The sequence below is a fragment of the Rutidosis leptorrhynchoides genome, chromosome 10 (genome assembly GCF_046630445.1).
Source record: "Rutidosis leptorrhynchoides isolate AG116_Rl617_1_P2 chromosome 10, CSIRO_AGI_Rlap_v1, whole genome shotgun sequence".
Classification (NCBI taxonomy): domain Eukaryota; kingdom Viridiplantae; phylum Streptophyta; class Magnoliopsida; order Asterales; family Asteraceae; genus Rutidosis; species Rutidosis leptorrhynchoides.
The window spans coordinates 329073587-329090990 of record NC_092342.1 but is presented as its reverse complement, the minus strand read 5'-3'; the positions used below and the strand labels follow the sequence as shown (position 1 = coordinate 329090990).

The window sequence follows — 17404 nt, the reverse complement described above, 5'->3', positions numbered from 1 at the left end:
ATGCACTTCGTAGAAGAACTTGTAGAAATTATGGTTTGTATGATTTTAATTCTTGAAACAGAACAATATTCTATCCGTTGGAATTCACGTAAGGCCCCGAGCATACCTGGGAACGTGAAAACCAAATAAAACGTAAATATCCCCGTCTATGTACGAACAACACCGATTAATGGCAATAACTAAATTTCGGGATGAAATTTCTTTTAACGGGTAGGTACTATAACAACCCTCATATTTCCATACCTGAATTGACTAATTTGACTATAGGGTTGTTATCCATACGTAATATATAATTAAATTTGACATTGATCAAATATTTATTTTTAGTCGACATTTTTTGTTAACTAAAGTTTACACTAATTATATAAAATAACGTTAGTTAATATTAATATTAATGCGTATTATATTTAAAACTATACGAAACATAATTATTAATTAAATGATAAGTTATTTTAATCATTATATAAACATTTTTAGCTTATAAAAAAAGAGATTTTTTTTATAAATTAAATAATGAGCCCATGAATTTTGACTAAATATTTTCAAAAACAAAAACTTATTAAAAACATATTTAACATGTTTTTATTTTTTGTCAAAATTGGCACCTTTATTTTATTTATATATTTTTCTTTTCACCAACTATTTTTTTCCTATAAATACCCACTTCCATTTCATAAAAACTTGTATCAAATCTTTGGAAAAACTCTCTCACAAACTTGGGAAAGTACTTGAGGTATTTTCTATATTTTTTATCGAATTGCTTTTATTTTTTTGTATATTCTTTAAAAACTAGAATTTAATATATATAAATTATTTTTACATGTTATAATTAGTATTATAAGTATTATTATGTATAAAAATAATTTTGATAATTTATGGAATATTATTTATAATTAAATACGAATTATGTAGTATTTAAACATAAAAATAATATAAAATTTTTAATAAAATATTAAACAGTAATAAAAATAATTATAATTTTTTTTTTGAGATTACTATACTTTTATAAACAAGTGAAAATTATAAAAATTAAATAAATGGGAAGATTAGTATTTAAAAAGAATTTACTTTTGCATTATTCTAAACCGAGAGAAATAATAAAGAAAATACAAAATAAATACAAACGTGTATTAAATATTTTTATAAAATTTTTATATGATTAGTAGCATCACTAGATACTTTAAAAAAAATATAAAAATTAATTTTAAATTATTTTTCCTATTTATTTAATTATAGGCCGATTACAATGGTTAAATAATTAGAAAACATTAAATAAATAATATTTTGATATAAAATTTGATTTAATAATTTTTATAACATTTTTACATAATATAGAACCTGTAAAAAATATAAAATTATTTATTTAGGTCGATTTAATATTTATTACCTAATTAAATTTGATTAATATAAACCGAGTATATATATAAAGAAAAGTGGGAAATAAATACAAAAACTTGATAAAATTATTTTTATAAAATATCCTACTGAATTGTATAATTAACTAAGTTTATAAAAATTATAAATATAATATTTAATGAATTAATATTCGAATTAGCATATATTAGTATGATTTTTGATTAACATAAGTATATTACATATACTAAATTAATATTATTATTATAACTTACGGTTAATAACTAAGTATACTATATAATAAAGTATAATGCTTATAATGTAAGTTAATAACAATACATTATTAATAAACACTTATTTTATAACTATACTAATTTAATAATAATAACTTATAGTATATAATATAAGATAATCAAATTGTTAATACATTAATAAATATAATATAACATATATAATAACATATAAAGCTAAAGTGAAGGTTAATCAAAGATAATGTACAATTCATGTGAACTTCATCGCTACTCACGGTCGTAAGTGAATGATGTCTAGGTTGCCATTTATGGGTAAGCTTGTGGATCTCGAATGCCATGAATTAGATTCTGGTCAAGAGTCCTGGGCCCCCGGTTACATCTGGTCATTCCTGACTTATTTGATAGCAACGAAGTTTGAGTAAAGTTATACAACGTCTTGCTAAAGATTAACCCGAACTTTCTAAAATTGAAAAATTACTATAAGTGAAAACTTTCCATAAATAGTAACCTTCCGAAAATGGAAATTCTTTGGTGAACCATTACTATCAATATAGTACTATATACTATTGTCTGTTAGGCAATGTCTGATCATACGTTCTATCTCTAGGTTGAGATCTCGGTCACGTCCTTTCGTTCAATTCTTTCGTGGAATACTCTTTTGTGCTACTAAGGTGAATTTCATAGCCCCACTTTTTACTGTTTCATAACTGTTTTATAACTTTTGGGGTGAGACACATGCTTGCTTTATAACTATTTTACGCTTAGACACAAGTACTAAATTGTTAACTATGCTGTCATGCTTTGATTCATGCTAAATCCCTACCGTAATATCGTTAATTGCTACGTTTAAATGCAAACTTAATTATTGTGAATAGGCCTATTGAGAGTAACTTCTCTAACCATTCGACCGTTGGTCTTTGGTTACATAATAATGATTCCACGACACTGACAGTACAAGGTGTCATAGGGTAAACTTGTTTAGTAGCGATATTACAAAATGCAGCAACACTTTTAGATTGATATTTCTATATCAATCAATTTTAAACTAAATCTTGTGGTCTAAAACTTTGGATATTATTTATAAACCTGTGAATTTCACTCAACCTTTTTGGTTGACACTTTAAGCATGTTTTGTCTCAGGTGATGATTGAGCTAGCTGTTTGCAACTTTGTGATGATAGATTTGATGCTTGCATGGAGTCCACATCGCATATTATATTTTAGTTCATAAACATTTATTTTACGTTTTAATAATAATGTAAACATGTATTACTGCTTCCGCTGTTTTATTAACAAAGGTTTTATTTAAAAAGTCTCATATAGAGTCGTTCTCGTTTATACAATTGTGTTATGATATGATTGGTCACAATTACCCCTGGTCCATTTTGGGGGGCGTGACACTTAACCACCCATACGTTCATTTCCCCACAGTTGCATAATCCGTCCCCAACTGCTGCCCATAAGGAAACCCGACCCAATTCGAGGGCATTGGCGGTAAAACCCCGCTCCCCACTGCCCCCGCAACGCGATGTGCGAAAGGCACCATTGGGTGAATTTCAGAGGTAAAGGGGCAACCTTGTGTGCAATGTTGCATCCTACGGGAGTCGAACTCCTAACTTCTCGCTAAGAGAGGCAGATCACTACCACGTGAGCTACAACACAAGGTTTTAGTATTAAGTATTAACTAGAAAGGGAACGGGTCAAATGAGTTGAAAGTTTCAGAGTAACTCAAAGTTCAGTTTGAATGCATACAACTTCCTCAATTGTTTTTTTTACTAAAAGATTCATTCAGATTCATAACTGTGACAAAAATCATAAAAGTTGCGATATGAATAAATGGCCAAATGGGCAGCAAAACTTTTGTGGGTTAATCCAACCCAAAGGGACACAATTTAAACCAATGTCAAGATCTGAACATTTTATATCCAAACACATATTAACTCGTGAACCAAATAGTACACTTACTGCTAGTTGCTCAAGATGAAAGAGATGGCGGTTCATCGGCATTCGAAAGAGGTAATATGTCCAAGGAGGCTTTTGCGACATTCGATGTTATGATGACACGGTTGGCGGGGGAAAACGTGGCGGGTAACGACTCCGCTTGTGTGTTATCTTACAAGATTGATAATCGATCCGGAAAGAACTCTTTGAAGGAGACGGTCAATGGAAAGTTGAAAAGGGCGGGTCCCAGAGGTTGATTATAATGGTCCGTTATCTTTTTCCGATTGTTTTATTTCATTGTGTTGTTGTGTATGTATTGATTTATACTCCATTGGTTAGTTGTTTGTTAGGTTTTTTTCGGGGTGTTAGGGAGGCTCGTTTATAGATAGTTTTAGCTTTGATGGTTACTTTCTAGGTGCGAGCTTCCCCGTTTCCCCCGTGGCCATTTGTATTCCCTGTTGAGGGCGTTTTCCTTTGGAAATCGACCTCGTTTCTATATTTGGAAATCGACTTCGTTTCTATATTAGTATTCGTTTTTTTCGTCAAAAAAAAAAAATTAAAAAAAAATACTGCTAGTTGCTTCAAGATATACATCATATATTTTTAAAGGAAAAATAATTAAATAAAATTGCTGACCAACTATTTATATACATTCATCTATAAGACCTGCTGCCCTCTATCTTATATTAATATTTTGCTTACATAAAAGAGAAACAAAATTTCTCCACCATTTCTGCAAGTTGTAAACAGGCAGAGTGTAACTGCAATGAGGAGCAAATCATCTTCAAAGCAAAATACGATAAACCGAGTAAGTTTATCAATGGCGAAACACAAAGTTGATAAGGTTAAACAAGAGCCTCATCTCTCTGGTGCGTATATACGTAGCCTAGTCAAGCACTTAACCACTACAAAAACCAAAGATTCATTCAATGACTCCGAATATTCGCCAAAAACCCTAAACGCGAATGACGAACGTTGTGCTAACGACCATAACAATTTACATCCACAATCACCACCACCACCGCCACCTAAGAAGCAAGTTAGAAGAAGACAACACACGCGTAAACCTTATCAAGAAAGGCTTCTCAATATGGCTGAGGCTCGAAAAGAAATTGTCACTGCACTTAAGTTCCATAGAGCTTCGAAACAACAAGAATCAGCCGATAAGGATGACCCACAATTAAAGCAACCATCTTTAGAACCAGAAGAAAAATCCAATAATAAATGTAGAAGAAATCCTAGAGCTTATCCTTCCACCACCACCGCCGCCGCCAGCACCAACGCTGCCAGTGCAATGAATTTATCCACCAGTTATTTAGATGGTTATCCAAGTTTATCTTGTCCACCTTCAAATCCTTATTATTGGCCTATCTCCACAATTAGTCCTCCTCCTTTACCACCACTATATCATGCAAGTCTCAATCCTATACTTCCTAATCAAACTTTAGGTTTGAATCTTAATTATCATGATTTTAAAAACTTAGATGCTAGTCTTTATCACAACCCATTATCGAATTATTCCACGTCATCATCATCTTCATGTTCATCTTCATCTTCGGCTGCAGTGTCTGCCAGTGAGGAAATAGTGACAAACTCTACCACCACTTCCTCTAGTGGTGGATATGATTTCCATCAAGCAATGGATGATGAAGAGATGAAGGAGATCATATCATTAGGTGAACAACACCAAATGGAATGGAATGATACCATGAATCTAGTTATTTCAGCTCGTTGGTTCGATTACCTAAAATCCATCGATATTGGACCGGATGATAAGTCTAGTTGTGAGCACATTATGGCATTCCCACCTTGGTAAGATTCTATACTTATTAGTATATGTTTTTTTTCTATACTTATTAGTATATGTTTTTTTAGAACCAAAGGGTCTAAGCGGTGGTATCGAAGTAACTTATTAACCTTGAGGTTGTGAGTTCAAGTCTTGTGGTGGACTATTTGAAATTGGTTGTGTGTGTTTACCGCTCTAAAAAAAGTACATGTTTTATGGAAAATTATGTTGGTATTGATTCTTTAGGTTCCGGTGATGTTTTATGTTGTTCCTAGGAATTCTCTCCGTGCATTTTAATTATTAAAGTTACTAAATTTAAGAGTAAACTTAGTTTAGACATAGATTTAAATGCCCATTCTGTTAGTTTCCTGGCTATATTATGTAGTAGTAGTAAATAATAAGAGACTTGCAGTGTTTGGTTCTGAATATTTGCAGTGTGAAACTTTAAAACAATAGCAGTGAGACCATACAGGTCCCCACCACTCTCTGCCTCTGAACCTTTTTTTTTTATAAATTCCATCTTCATATTTTGTGACACCTTCCATGACCTCATTAAATTTGTTTATATTATATATCCATTTTCTATTGCAACCCGATCCAACCTTGTTGACCCGACCAGCAAACTCAGAGCTTTGTTAAAAGTTGTAACCGTTTTATATTGTGCTTCACTGCCATTATAACTAACAATTGTAATGGCCATTTTCAAGGAATTTGAAGAGTAATTTTCTTGGATTATTAATTATTAAATGATGACGATGATGATTATAATGTTCTTATTGTGCTTTGTTATCTATATATATATATATGCAGCATGGACGTTGGTGAATTTGAAGGAATGGATGGGGAATGGCTAGCCTAAAACATGATTGATTTTTTAAGTAACTAATTTATGGGTGTATTTTTGTTAAGTATATATTATTATCAAACTCATTATTATATTTTTGTTCCGTTTCATCCAACCTTCTATTCTCTTTCATGTTATAAGGTTGTAGAGACTTTTCCTAAGGAGGGAAAAAAATAGAGTGATTTTTTTTTCAAAATAAAACGAAAACTTTATAACAATAATTTTATCTTCGGAAAGAGACAAAGAAAAACATGATCACAAAAAGAGAACACGAACGAGGCACAAAAGCATTAAACTAAGTCTAACAACGATATACAACACAAGAAAGAGAGATAAACGAAGATACAAACAAAATAACGACATAGACATCTACTAACTAACTAAGCCAAACCCTATTAATTGAAAACGTTATCCTTATCACAATTTTGGGGACGTGATAAAAGGACCTCATCGCCGATGTTGTTGGTGTCGACGCCATTGCCCACACTAGCCTTGAACAAAAGGACGGTCGATTCCAGTCCCCTCACCCGTCGTAGTAGCCGGCGAAAGGGAATTCAATCCGTTTTTTCTTAACTCATCTAAAAAACCCCATTTTTCTAACAAGCGTCCCTTCCCCGAGCCCACGTAAGACCTCTTGCAAATCTCGTTTTCACGAGCATCTTTGAAAGAATTTTAAATCGTATCCCCCACTTCATCATCATCAATGCTATCCCGTAAACTAAACGAATTATCCGCCGCCATCTTCTTCTTTACCTTAACCTTTTCCTTACCGTTTGCACCATAATTCTTCACCCCCGGCTCACAGAATTTACTCGAATGCGAAAATCAACCTTGGCAAAAACCTTCACAATTCGCATCCGAACAAATACAAAACTTCCTACCGCCATTACCCATAGTGACCTTTAACAAATTATCTAACATACACTGTGTCTCCACACCCTTCGATTGAAAAGCATCCGACCCCGAAACAACCTTCACGAACTCCTTCAACTTCCTTTTTTGTTCACGAATACTTGACCTTCAAGCGCCATGTCTATTTCCGTATAATGTACTCCACTTTATAAGGACTCAAATTGATCTAAGCAGCATCATCTAAATTTACCTTATCCTTGGCATTAAAAAAAGGTCATCAGCCATGATAGAGGATCCGCATCCCTAAAAACCTCTGCAACCACACCTCTTTGTTGAACACCATTATGAAACACAGTAGGGATATTCTCAGAGGCGATTCTATGTTATAACCCGTGGGGTCACAGGACACCGCTGGTTTGAAAATTTTAGCAGAAAATACTCTGTAAATTGTATAGGACACCACTAAATTTAAATGTATGACCCCATATATTTTTTAAATATGTAGTTTTTTCTTTGAATTGTATAAGACACCACTAAATTATACTACTCGGACCCCATATATTTTTCGAATTTATAATATTTTTTAAGGTAAACTATCACTAAAATAGCAATATAATATAATTGGTACTGGAAAAAATTTTAGGACCCCATTGAGTTATGATCCTAGAATCGCCACTGGATATTCTCATTTATCCTTTCTACAACAATACCAGTAGCCTCAAGAGAAACACCAACACCTGCAATATTATTCCCTTGCACAACATTGCTAGACATCCCCGAAAATTACTATGATTTACGTGGCTTTAGAAACTCTACATTTCGCCATTTGAAAATCTAAAATAGTATTTTTGATATAATTTGTAAAAAAGCAAAACAACAGGGGGTGTAGCTCAGATGGTAGAGCGCTCGCTTAGCATGCGAGAGGTACGGGGATCGATACCCCGCATCTCCATTTGTTTCAATTTTTTTATAAAATTTGCCAATAAGTTTTATAAAACGCATATTAAATTCTTAACATTCAAACATATACTTTCATCAAAGAATAAAAAAATATCTTATACTAGTATCTATTTGGTTTCTTGGTTCTTTTCATCTTAGCTATTATGTATGCCCTTCGTTTATTGCTGGCTCTGGTTAGGTTTTTGTGTTAGTTGAGCTCTTATATTTTTCAAACTTTGTACGTTTTTTGGGTCTTATTTTTTTATGATGTTTCCCAAATGCTTATAGAGTTCTCGTTTTTCCGCCCAAAAAAAGTACGATGCCTAGTATAAACGAGCCTGTACTTTTTCATTTCGCCTTTAGTAACAGCAACATAGGTGACAGAACCACATAGTACCAGAAAACGTTACCACATTACCGTTCTATGAAACATCCATTTTCACAATACAAACCACAAATTTTTCGAAACACGTATACTTCAATATAACAACAGTTTCAGCAGCATGCTACAGAATCAACATTAAACATCAACCTCTACCTTTAAGTGTAGTAACTAACTGATAATCAATCCCTTTTCTTGGCTACATACTAAAGACTTTGTATTCTTAATCAATTGTCTATTTATTTTTATTAGGGCTATTAAGAGAAGGAACGATGCATAAATTAGCACCTTCTCATCATATTCACGACATTTTCTCCGATCTCTGTTTTAGTCTGCTCAGAGACGGGACCATCTCCGATGTACATGTCAAAGAAAGCCCCTGAATTACAATTAGAAGTTGTTTTTTAGCAAGTGTCGGGTTGACCGAATACACTATTCTACCATTTCATACATAATTACAGTGTTAAGACAACAATGTTTATCAGAATAAAACAATACATATGAGTATATGACTTACTGCACAAATCCCTGCTATGAACTGCACCAATCCGTTTGCCTTCAACTACAGAAAAATCAAGAAAATAGTATAAGAACCATTATATTACTATTACTATATTTATTATTATTAATTATTATTACAGCAATTAAAGTTTCATGAATATATGTCAAAGATTAAGCATGGTGAGGGACTCACTCTCAGTAACAAGATGTCCATCAGCCGTTCGCTGAATTTTTATCGTTGTTCCCTGAATATATTTAACATTAATGATCATTCTGGTGAAGACAAGTAGAAATACGCGTAAAAAATAAAATAAATAAATTATTACCACTTTTATTGGAATATCCTCTTTGAAAAGGGAACCGAAACTTCTTAAGCAATCATAATCAGTGTCTGGGTTCAACTGTAACACAAGAAGATAAGCCCTCGTGGATAACATAACAGTATTACCATCAATATGACAACTCTTTAAGAATAATTCACCTTAATTAATCGGGCTTGAAGCGTTTTCTCAAAAACACTGCGAAAACAAGATAAAAGATCATTATGCTAACATGACAAACATAAATTATCATCTTATCTACCACTCAACTCAACAGTGAAGTACTTCAAAAAAACAAAACTTTTTCATTATATAGATATCGAACTCACTCTCTAACAGTACTGATTTTTATTCCGTTGCAGCTGACCACAAGCCTAACAGTCATGCTTATATCCTCCCTGCAACATCACATAATAACTTAGGCCATCTATTATCATAATTACTTCCGATTATTGTATCATACAATGAAAATTATTATTAAATACCTAAGAAGATCATCAAAAAGGTTTATATGTTTGTCCACCTCGTTCTCTTGAAAAGCAGCATACTTTGAACCCAACTTGTTACAGACATCGTAAGGGTGAACATCTATATAAGTTAACGTAATGGTTACAAACTAGAACAAACTGATACTATAAGTAAAACTTGAAGTTAGATTTTTTAGTATACTTACAAAAACCAAAAGCGTAGATCTTCAATGATTTTATTTTAATTATTTTCATTGTTTTCGATCCAGTTCCAACAAGAACCTAAAACATAGACTGACGTTGCTCATCATCCGTTAATGAGAAAGTTAAAAGATAATAATTAGAAAATAGAATATAAAAACAGTAATGTACCTCTGTATTTAAACTAGGTTTACCCTCTCCAAATATGTTTTCCAATATGGTTGGGAACTCGATCCCAGTTCTTGGTTCGACTGCACTTGTGGGACATATAGAACTTCGAGAATTTAAATCGTTAAATCTCAATTGTTCAACGTCACATGGACTATGATTAACGTTTCTCGCAACAACTGCATTTCCGTTTTCATTCGAAACCGCAAGATGATTCCTAGATCTGGTTTCCCAAAAAATATGTAAAACACATATTAAGTACTTATCATTTGACTTTTTGAGTCTTTCATGTACAACTTTGACTTTAAATATTTTTATTTGTGTTATAAATTTAGTGAAAGTTATACCATCGAAAACACATTTAAAAACCGAATCCAATCATATAATTTTCATCAAATATTATATAGCACAAATAAAAATATTTAAAGCCAAAGTTTAAACAGAAAGACTTTGAAAAGTCAAACCGGACAAATACTTTGGGATGAAGGGGGGTACGCATTTAGTAGAAGAAGAGAGCTCACGTATTGTTGAGTGGCGGTACTAAATTGCCAGCTAACGATATTGCAGCAATGAACTGAAGATCTTTAGCCTTTCCCAACAATTGCTTTACTGCAAACCTCGAAAACTTGTGAAAAAATTCAGGAATTTCGAGTGCTTTTCGTCTATAATTAATGAAAAAACTTGGGAGATCATGCTGAGTACTAGAAATCTTCACAGTTTGAGCAGAAAAATCAGATCTTTTTGAGTACCCATTTGAATTTGACCCACTTGCACCCCTTAGCATTGCAGTGCCAGTAAACTTTGAAATACGATTAAAAGTTTCTTGTAAAGCAACACTTCCAGGGTTGTACCAGTGTTTAGAATGATGATATTGAGAATTATCAACTAATGAGATTATATGGTTTAGATAACGACTAGGCGAAAGAGCTTCCACATGTAAAAACTTAGGCCGCCCCTCATTAAGATCCATTAAAAGGATTAATAGTTTATGCACAATTTACTTGTTGTCTTTAGTTCACAGATTCAGAATCCGCCCCGAACTCGGAAAAAGAGTGACTTCTAAATGACGAAGCACCTATAAATCAAATTGAAATAATTTATGTAACAAGTAGATGAATTATGGATAAGGAGCAAACATTGACAGTTGCTATTTGTTATGCAATTTAATGTTCTTTTGCATTTTGAGGACTTGCAAACACATAACAAACAAAACAGATTGGCACGGTATAATGAAATAAACATAAGTATTCATGTAAATCAACTTTAATATGCATTTTGATTTCTAATGTCAATTGGTTGACTTATTAACTTCAAATAAGTATCTACTCTAGCATATATGAGGACATTTACTAAAACTAACGAATATAACAATCCTATAGATTGTCCAAAAAAATTCATGTCAAATTTTGGCATGAATGATTCAAAGTGTCTCACTTTCCATCCTTTTTTCTTTTCCCCTTTATTGTAAATTGGAATTAATGGAGCATTTTTAAAAATAAAATAAAAAAATAGAAAAAACCAATACACCCTATTCAAATTCAAAGATTACCAATTATCATTACAGCATCAAATCAAAATCTTGAATCAAACTAAAAATACAATTATGAATCAAATCACCAAATTATACACAAACGGTCATAAAAAGACAAATTCAAATGAACAAGAATTGATAAAAAGGTACCTGAAATTATAATGGAAAGCAATGCATCAAATTCAGATGATGGATCACGCTTTCGTGACCAAAAAGAACACCTTTTTAGGGTTTTTTTTTTTTCCTTTTTCCACAAAAAGATTAATAATTGATTAAAAGTTTTAATCTTGTTGGAGTGTTGGTTTGGTTAAGGATACAATCACGAATTTGAGAAAAGTTTATGAATTTTCTTTAGGGTTTTCCAAATAATACCGACAATAAATTGGGGGTTTATTATATATTTATATTGTTTCTGGAATTGAAGGAAAGAATGAAAGAAAGAAGATTCAGGGGATCATGCAAAGTTACAAAAGGTATTTCTTTCTTTATTTATTTTCTTTCTTGCGTTAGTTGTTGAACAAAACCTACATGAATATATTTGTATAGAAATACAGAATATGCCCCTAAAGTTCAAGTTAATTTAAAGACGATCTATTATTTAAACAAAAGTACACATCGGCTCTTTTTAATAATATACTAGTCAGGATCCGGCGGAGGCTTTCGGCATGTGTATTCATATTTAACGTAGCGTTGTGTATTTACAGAGGGGAAAACGGCTCATATCTTAAGCACCGTTTTAGATGTCGTTGTCTTAAGTGTTTTTTAAAAAATGTCCGTTTTGAAGGTAGTTTGTTTCGTTTTGTTCATAAAAAAAATTTCGAGTGTAACGGTGCTGTCGGAATAATTTAACTTGCTGCGAACAGAAAGATACAGACTGTCGTTGTGTTAAGCGTTTTTTAAAAAGTGTCTGTTTTGCGTATAGTTAGTCCCGTTGGGTTCGTGAGACTTTTTCGAGTTGAACGGTGGTCTCGAAAAAAATTTAACTCGCACCGAGCGAGAAGATAGGACCCGTTATAAATTCGGGGGGAATTAGTTTCTTTTATTTTAATATTACACTTTCTACCTCTGAGAGAGTGTAAAGTTGAGGGTCTGTTGTGTAAATTGAGCCGAATTTGAGGTACCAATTGTAGTGTGAACCCGAACTCAAAACTACAATCCAAATTAACTAAAACTACGCCATTAGGCATGAGTTTTAGTCATTAGGCATGAGTTTTAGTATATAAGGATTAATAATTAATAGATAGAGATAAATTGATTTTTTAAGGAAAATTGTTGGCATCGAATACTCTCATTTTCCACGTATGTACGCGCTTCCGGGCGAAACCCCAATCGCATTACAGAGATCCGAACCTTATACCATCCCGAGGGACAGGCATATCGGACCCGAATTCTGAATACGGGTTGGTAAAACCTCCTCAGGGCAATCCGGTTTTAAAAAAATAAATCTTACGAATATTTTTAAAGAAAAAGACTAGGACTAAAACCTCCCCACCCCATTCCAATCTACAAGTGTAAGAGGTGAAGCACTAGACACCACTAGAGTGGGTTCATAAATAGATAGTTGAAATTATTTTGAGATATTTATATTTAGACAGTTATGCACTTTTATCATTAAACTATAGGGTTATTTATCTGTTGTGAAAACTACATCATTTCTTCTAAAAAAATATAACAAATAATAAAAGTTTTTAATGATAGTTCTTAAGGTCATTTTTTTAAAAAAAAAATTATACAAAAAATAGACATATTTTGTTGATCAGAGAGTAGTTATTTTCTGAAATTGATTGCATTTACAATGTATAAACAAAATATGAGTATTTGAATATTTATAGATAATTATTAAAGCTTTAATTAGAAGAGATCTAAATAATGAAATACAGCATGGAAGTATTGTTGAATGTTGACTAATCAATTAAGTACTATTTATTTTAAATATCTCAGTTTTTCTTGAACTTAATGAATTTTAACATCTTACATAACGTCTACACCTACTCATTTTATATTATTATTATTATTATACATGATAAATTTAAACTAGTTTTATAAGTCCGTACATTGCACGATCAGTTATATATATTAGTTTTCGATAATGTTACTGATACTGATCAAATGTATAATACAATTACGATGAAAAAATATTTTATTATTGATAACATTAGTAACTAAAGCATTAGCAATGAAAACATTAGTATCATAACGTTAATATTGAATACGATTACAATGCAACAATCAATTATTCTCATTCAATGTCAAACAGTTTCTTGAACATTAGTATCTTACAAATCTATAACAGACTCCTCAAACTTTTGATATCATTAACACTCTTCAATATCATAATATACTTCGAACAACTTAACCCAATAGTTGCATGCATATACAAATACCCCAACAGCAGAAACCTAAATAACCTAATAGTAACAGAATAAACAATACGATAACAGCAGCATTAATGAACAAATAGGGATACGTTTGTGAGCCCGTCTATTAAAATAGATATCTATAAATGTTTAAGAGTTTGATATACTTAAGATTATTTCCTATTCCTATTTAATTAATCGTTACTAGTAAAATGACCCACGGAATCACGGTTTTGTTAGAAACAGTTTAATTATATGTTTTAGTTATTAAGTGAATGTAAATGATAAGTCATTTAGTTTAATGACCTGTGGAACCACGGATTTCGACTAAGAAACTTGTCGTTGTTCTTACAAACATATTGATGTACTTGACATGGTCAAAATAAATGAACTACATTCATTCTCCCACCACTCTCTTTCAATTTTCATCACAATTATTATTTTCTTTGTTATAAAAGCTTACATTACAACCTTATATATATATATATATATATATATATATATATATATATATATATATATATATATATATATATATATATATATATATATATATATTGGTAAGCGAGGAAACCCTCCTATGAATGAGCACAATGACTCCCCCATAGAAGGTAAAATCTCAGGTAATCAAGCCCCCCGAGCACGAGACCTGGTACCGGACGAATTGCGCATTATGCGCACCCTCTAGTCACACTCCTTTTTTGAACTTTGGCATAGCCAGGAATTGAACCCGGGTGGTGTGCTACATATATAACATATATAACGTAATTAATCCCGTAGAGAGAACTCATATTTGAATAATATAATAATATTAATAGAAATTATAGATTATTATTATTATTATTATTATTATTATTATTATTATTATAATAATAATAATAATAATAATAATAATAATAATAATAATAATAATAATAATAATAAATAATAATAATAAAGTTTGGTTAAAAATTGATTACTTATATTTTAAATAATAATTATTAGTAATACCAAATGTCTATTGAAATTTTTTTAAAAATTAAATTATTATATGAATGTTCTACAATATGCTTCAAAGTTTGTATATGTATTCATGGGGTGTTTTGTAAAAAATTATACAATTTATTTTAAAGTTTGTAAATATGGCCATGAGAGTGTTTTATCACAAGATTGTACACAATGCTTCAAATATTGTACATATAATCATGAGGGTGTTTTACCATAAGGTTGTACATAATGCATCAAATATTGTACATATGATCATGAGTGTATTTTATTATAAGGTTGTACATAATACTTTATATATTATACAATTAACATGTTAATATTATTTAACATATATAAAATAAACAATAAACAATCACACATATTTTTAATCATATAACTAAACAATCGGTTTAAAATTAAAAATACAATTGAATAGCCGGATATAGTTGCAATTCTAGATAACTTCTAGATTTCTAATGTTATTCGTGGAAACAAAATCAACTTGTTTGTATGGACCGAATACACGTTTAAGCTTTTTTTGAATAATGTAACATCCCGTTTTTCATCATACATGTCCGAGGTACGTGATTGATCTTTAGAATGTTTATATTTGGTTGTATAATAGTATAAAGATGATTGTACGATGAGTGTATGAAGTGTACCAAGCGTGTACGTGTTGCTTGTTCGAATGTCGAATAAAACTGGACGTTATTTGAGTTACAAGGTGTGTACGTACCTTTTCGACCCCAAATAAATTTTGAGTTGATATTTCAAAACCTTACCATTAGAAAGGAAATCTTATTACATTTCCAAGATATTTGATTCATCGAAAACGGAGTTACGGTCAAAAAGTTATGGCCAAAACAAGTTGTTGAAGTTCGGATGAAACAGACCATTGTCACGGTGCGACCAGAATGGCCACGGCGCGACAATTTCCTATTTTGAGGGCCAGAAAGCTTAAAAAAATTATCTAAAATCACCCTTTGGGCCACGGCGCGGAGGGTTTGCTCCGCGACGCGACAATAGGCACGATCTGATACTGTTCAGCCTTTTAATGAGTTAAATGAAGGGCAAAGTTGGTATTTCACATGTGGACGGGTTTTTGACCATAAAACTGATCCCAATCTTATCCAAACCTCATTTCCTTCTCATTTCTTCCCTCCCACTCACACACCAAACCCTAGAGAGAGAGTAAAGGGTTTAGAGAGAGAAAGCTCGAATCGGGGAAGAAGAAGAGTGATTCGGGTTGGGTCTCAAGAGTTAATGTTGTTCTACTCGTTCACGGATACGTTGTGGTAGTGATGGTAAGTTCTAACTCCGAAATTCATATTTATGATTTGATATTCAAGTTAGAGTTTTGAACTTTTTAGTTGTAAAACCCATTTAGATGATAAAGTGGGTTTATGGAAACTAGTTATTTTTGATACATGATGGGTTTTGGGTTGATTGACGTTTTGGCCATGATTAGGCTTTGGGTTTGGGTGTAATCACTTAGTTTAGTGATTTTGGTAGTGTTGAAACCCTTTTGAGTGTATTTGGGTTGACTAATTTTGAAATCGGTCAAAATTATTTATGTGTCAAATTGGGTGAGCTAAGTGTTTAACACTTGTGATTTGGTTTAATTGGTGTATTAGGGCCATTTTCACTTGTGTTAGTGATTATTGGTTAGTTTGGGCATTTTTATGACTTTGGTCAAAATGGGTAAATTGAATTGGGTCAAACTTGATGATGACACTAGTTTTGGTCAAACGATTGTTTAAACACTAGTGTTAAGTGTTAAAGGACGTGTTTGGATGTGAGGGAATCGTTGAAAATGATTTTGGGTTGAAATTTGGTGTTTTGGCAATAAAGTCAAACTTGGTCAACCATGGAATGGGTTTTTGTGTAAAATGCGAACTATTATGCGTTTAAAGGTTAAAGTTGATGTATTTGGGTATTTTGGGAATGCGGGAACTAGTCTCGTTAGTTTTAGACCTTCGGGTAGCGTTAAAAGTGCAAAAGGGTGTATTTTGAACTTATGGTTCATTTGGGTGGGTCAAGAGTCCAAATGAGGTTGTATGTTGATTATGTGTATACCTATATGTGTATTATAGGTAAAATCTTGCTCGGTTGCATGTGGTGGAGATTTCGCGCATGGTTTGTAATGCTCGAGTTCACAAGGTGAGTGGAATAATTATGCGTGTACGTATATAATGTATTTATTTATGTAGCGTCGAATGTGGAATTGTCGCGGTGTTCAAGACACCACATTCTACGTAACGAGTGAAATTGTCGCAGTGTTTAAGACACCACTCATTGGTTTGATTGACATGTGGAATTGTCGCGGTGTTCATGAAAGGACCCGTTCATATACAATATAAACGATTCACAATAGTTGATTTCATCGCGAGGTAATTGATCTCTATATGATACATTTTACAAACATTGCATTCGTTTTTAAAAGACAAACTTTCTTTACATCGAAAGTTGAGGGCAAGCATACTATTTCATAATACCTCCAACTATAATTGACTTAATAATAATCTTGATGAACTCGACGACTCGAA

General features: G+C 32.1%; 2 protein-coding genes and 1 non-coding gene across 3 annotated transcripts; 2 read left to right on the top strand and 1 right to left on the bottom strand.

Moving 5' to 3' along the window:
* The first annotated feature begins 4230 nt into the window (after positions 1-4230).
* Positions 4231-6275, top strand: LOC139873445 (uncharacterized). Its single transcript, XM_071861370.1, has 2 exons — positions 4231-5356; positions 6141-6275. Exons 1-2 carry the CDS (start codon positions 4311-4313, stop codon positions 6187-6189), a joined length of 1095 nt encoding a protein of 364 aa, XP_071717471.1. The 5' UTR covers positions 4231-4310; the 3' UTR covers positions 6190-6275.
* A 1630-nt stretch (positions 6276-7905) lies between these two features.
* Positions 7906-7978, top strand: TRNAA-AGC (transfer RNA alanine (anticodon AGC)). Its single transcript has one exon. It is a non-coding gene; the product is annotated as a tRNA-Ala (tRNA).
* A 426-nt stretch (positions 7979-8404) lies between these two features.
* Positions 8405-11846, bottom strand: LOC139872510 (fatty-acid-binding protein 2-like). The gene is made up of 11 exons (XM_071860401.1): positions 11686-11846; positions 10526-11079; positions 10008-10227; positions 9842-9917; positions 9654-9756; positions 9498-9566; positions 9330-9366; positions 9175-9249; positions 9042-9093; positions 8865-8909; positions 8405-8726 (listed from the first exon to the last, which is right to left on the bottom strand). Exons 2-11 carry the CDS (start codon positions 10972-10974, stop codon positions 8629-8631), a joined length of 1224 nt encoding a protein of 407 aa, XP_071716502.1. The 5' UTR covers positions 10975-11079; positions 11686-11846; the 3' UTR covers positions 8405-8628.
* Between the last annotated feature and the right edge of the window lie 5558 nt (positions 11847-17404).